The sequence below is a fragment of the Morone saxatilis genome, unplaced genomic scaffold, assembly GCF_004916995.1.
Source record: "Morone saxatilis isolate NCDOM2014 unplaced genomic scaffold, NCSU_SB_2.0 Contig17, whole genome shotgun sequence".
Lineage (NCBI taxonomy): Eukaryota > Metazoa > Chordata > Actinopteri > Moronidae > Morone > Morone saxatilis.
In genome coordinates, this window is record NW_023339729.1 from 1,268,542 (window position 1) to 1,273,253 (window position 4,712).

Below are 4,712 nucleotides of genomic sequence, written 5' to 3' on the forward strand. Positions count from 1 at the left end.
GTGATGCGATCTGGGAAAACCCATCACATGGTAAAATTTTACCAACTTAAGATTCTGATACCACCGTAAAGCTGCTTTCAAGCTCTTTTCAAATCTGTTTTCCCTTTTTTCATAGCATGTCTGTAACAAATGTTATTATTATCTAAAGTCAGCTTATTAACATGGTTTTATGAAACGGAATTTTGAGAAAAACAGGTTTAAAGATAGACATTCTAAATAGAACAGTTTAACAATCAAATATCACAGGTTAAATTTTCATTACTCTATTATGGCACAGACTTATTTTAGTCACTGTATATGTTGTAAAAGATACAAAATTGTTACTTTGGCACCAAGCAAACACACAACACTCATGAATTAGATGAAAATCAAGAATGTATTTATTCATTCAACATTCAATGAATTGAATTTTTACGTAACTTTTTCTCTCAGTATTATTCTGTTATTATGCAGTATATTATCAAATCATGCAGTATAAATATGCAGAAAATATAAAGAATATGCAGTATAAATACAGAAAATATCAAAAATATGCAGTATATCATGACTTATTGTAAATTCAAAATGGAAAAGTTGAGGTAACAACACATAGGCTATTCAATGTAATTATTGTTTTGCTATTATGCAGAGTATCATCAAATCATGCAGTATAACTATGCAGAAAATATGTGAAATATGCAGTATATATACAGAAAATATAAAAATATGCAGTATATCATGACTTATTGTAAATTCAAATGGAAAAGTTGAGTAACAATATTCAATGTAATTATTGTTCTGCTATTATTCAGAATATCATCAAATCATGCAGTATAAATATCCTGAAAAATATAAAAGAATATGCAGTATAACTATGCAGAAAATATCTGAAATATGCAGTATATCATGACTTATTGTAAATTCAAATGGAAAAGTTGAGTAACAACACTAACTATAGATACAACCCTTGTATTCAAGACTATAATACAATGACTGTCCCCAGAATCACTGAATTAATCCTCATTCATGTTTACAGCCTGAGGGAGGGGGCAAACCAAGTCCTGCTTGTCTTTTGTCACAAATTCCCTTATCTCATTGTAAAGATACTGTTGCCTTTTAGCATCAAGCCCCTTTGGGAGGAGTTGATCAGGCAAAGCACTTGGGTCAAGTGCATCAAAGTCGACACCATTTCTCCCTAAGTCTTGGGAAACTTCCACACTATTAAGGAATTTTTTCATTCTTACCAATGTGGAGCCCTGACAGAATAAGAAATGATGAAAGCTTTTAATGGTGGGTAATTTTCTGAAGTATGTACCCAAGAATGTGCTCCAGTCATACATAGGTACAAGAACAGTGCCATCCTCTCTACCACAAAGACATGGTACATTGACTCCAGATGGACTTGAGTTTTGAACTACTTGGGCAATGTCATCCAAACAGTCAACCTTATTCCTCCTAAAATTTCTTTTAAAGAGCCCAAAGCACCAGTCACAGGAAAACTTTGTGTGCCCAGCAAGAAGGAAACTCATTTTGATTGACACATGACGACCTGTCAAGACACGCCACAACAGATACCACATCACAAAAGAGTTCTTGTTTTTGTCCCGCACAGTTATCTGCATGAAGGTGCATGTGCATTTCACCCAGTCCATAATTCTCAAGATATGAGTGTAAATAGGGCTAATAACACAGTTGCTACCTTTACCAGTCTGTATGGATTCATCCAACAAGAAAGTAACCTGCTTTGGCAAGGCCTCACATGCTACACCAAAAACTCCACACTTACGTGGTGTTTTGAAATACATCGGCCCTGGTTGGAGGGGATCATTGGGGTAGTGAATCTGTTGTGCAAAGTCCATGCTATAATGTACCATTCCCTCATAACTACAAGGAATGTGTGGACCTAACTCTAACCCAGCAGGCAAGTTTGCTTTTGAATCCTTACAAAGTTGCTGATAGTGTGTACGTTCTACTCTAGCTTTCTCTAGATGTTCAGTGGCCAGACGATGCAGCTCTGCCTTCTCTGAATCAGCCTTATTGGCAGCCTCACTAATGCGTTTTTGATATTTTTGACATGTCCAACACAGGTCAGTTGCTGGCCGCATTGTGACAACAAATGGCACCACTTCCCGCCAGATACGACGAAATGTAACTACAGAAACCACACGCTGATTCGCTGCAGCAACTGCCACACAGTAATCGGAGTACACCTTCACCTTCGTACAGTTAGTTGGAAGAAGTTTCAAATCACTCCTCCAAAAGCCTGGTACCCTCCCTGGAAGATGCATGCCATGAGTTTCAGCATAGTTTATGATGAAATGTGCAACATACATATTGTCCTCTTTCTTCAGTGCATTAGGAGGCTGACGCTTTTTGTTGCCATGCATTCGAGGAGTAACACCATGCTCCTTATAATGCTTAATGAGAGCATCTAGCTTGACCTGGCCAATGGCATGGAGATATTTAAAAGTATCCCTGCATATTTTCTCCCCATGGTGAAAGAAATCAGTTCTTTGGGACTTCCGAACTGTCTGTTCTTTTTTATGGGTGCGGGATGTTAGCTGAGAAAGATGCATTCCACACGAGAGTTTGGCTAAAATGGCGATATCTAGCTCTTCCCTTGTCATTTCCAGGAAACAGTAACGAATCATCTGCAGCTCCTCTTGCATGAAACGTGTTGAACATGGATGACCATTGTTGTATTTGCATGCACATACAAACTCTTGCACATCATCACCATTATCTTCTTGAAGTAAACTGGTGGTAGTATCTCTGCTACATCTTCAATCATCGATATGGGATGGTCATCATCTGAAATGAGGAAGAATGAATAACTGTAAGACATATGTATTATATAAAAAAGGCTGAACTTCATTATTACTAATAATCAACATTGACAATCCATCACACAAGTATTTCACCATTGCAATATGTCTATGCCCATAAGACATAGGCTACTACTATAGTAGTATTACTATTATTACGCAAAATCATCATCATCATCATGATTAGATTATGTTGTTTGACAAGGTGTGACCAAAACGTTAACATTATGTTAAGGTGTAGCCTACTATTAAAAAAAATTAACATGTTACGTGCAGGCTTGCACAGCACGCTGACAAGAAGCAATCAGATCTGGCTCAATCCAACATGTCTCTCCCAAAATAAGATTTATATGTATTACGTTTAAATTGCAAAATATGTCACAGAGTGAAGAAACCGTCTTCACCATCTGTAATGGAAGGCTACTACAGCCTTGAATGTCACTAGCATGGAGCAATCATGAACAGGGGCGGACTGGGACAATAATTCAACGTTGCTGCTCAGTCTGTGTGAGCTTCATAATAATAATAATAATATCTAATAATAATCTAATAGGGTCACTGATCATGAACATCACCAAGTCTATTAACCTGACGTTAATGCTACAGTCTGCATCTCGAACATTAACATTAACGTTAAGTCTCCGTTTTAAACTCACGTCAGCTGAACTTACATACATAAACAGTCATAGTTTGTGGCTTTAATTTAAAGTTTTAAGCCTTCGTGTCGCCGTTCAAAAGAAATGTATAACGGGAAAATGGTAATGGATAAAGTTACTCTGAACGAACGAGATATTCCAGGGAACTTTCTAGCCTGTCAGGAATAGCACTAGACTAACCTACATCACGGTTATCATTACACAAGGAGATAAGTTACCTGAGGGGGATGGCATTTTAAAATTAAGTAAATTGTTGTTGTTTTATTGTTGTTTTATTACTGGTGCGGTCTCTGGATGTTTTAATCGTAACGTTATCCTTGTAGATTTTTGATAACAAGGCTAGTCTTACACATTGGTCATTTAAAATAGCAAGTGCACCTTGTATCTTACATTAAGAATAGCATGGCTAGCTTACCTTCATCGGACTCCTCTTGTTCGGTAAATTCATTATAATCCGATCCTTCATCATCTCTTGGATCCCTGGATGTGAAATAATCCATGATCACGTCGTTCAGGGCATTGGCATCGCCAGGATTGAGCAAATTGAGACGAGCAGCATCATTTAAGTGAGCAGCTACCTCAGACTCCCTTCTCTTGAGCTCCGCCATCTCTGTAGACTCTCACATCCTCACGTAACGTTAACGTTATCACAGTGTTACAATATATATCTGGCGGGAAAATGTATTGATATGATATGACTTCATTCATGTGGTTTAGCTTTGATTGGTGAACCGTCTTTGTAGTGTTGATAGCCTAGGCAAAGCACGTTATGGGAGATTTTTATGCACCTCCGCCGTTCGCGGTTTCAAATGTAGGATCGTCTTTTAGACAGCTTGGCCAATATAAATTAATTTTTAATGTATAAAACTAGCGAATTTCACTTAGATATTTTCAGGAATTATAGACAAGATGTTATATAATAATAATTTAATGAAAACCCAATTTTGCCAAAGAAATGACAGTCGACCTATTTTTTACTATTTCCTCGAAACGTGCCAGCGCGACATCCGACGGGTTTTCCCAGATCGCATCACAAAGTATGAACAGTGACACCGGTTAATTTTCAATTCAAAATTCAATTTCAATATTAATACAATGTTAGTATAGCCGGGCCCAGACAAATTCGATAAGCAGAAGTTGAGATTCTCAGAAGACACTTTTCAAATAGTAGCCATTAGTACCCGAATATGGAGAAACTGGGCCCTTAAAGCAGTTTTAACAGACAGACGCCGAACAAGCTACCACCCAGGAT

General features: G+C 37.5%; 1 protein-coding gene across 1 annotated transcript; it reads right to left on the reverse strand.

Moving 5' to 3' along the window:
* Positions 1–6: 6 nt before the first annotated feature.
* LOC118327178 lies at positions 7–4,505 on the reverse strand. The gene is made up of 2 exons (XM_035660444.1): positions 3,876–4,505; positions 7–2,790 (listed from the first exon to the last, which is right to left on the reverse strand). Exon 2 carries the CDS (start codon positions 2,646–2,648, stop codon positions 993–995), a length of 1,656 nt encoding a protein of 551 aa, XP_035516337.1. The 5' UTR covers positions 2,649–2,790; positions 3,876–4,505; the 3' UTR covers positions 7–992.
* Between the last annotated feature and the right edge of the window lie 207 nt (positions 4,506–4,712).

Excerpts from the sequence above, each read along its gene's own strand:
- LOC118327178 (XM_035660444.1), bottom strand. The coding sequence starts at position 2,648 with ATGCAAGAGGAGCTGCAGATGATTCGTTACTGTTTCCTGGAAATGACA.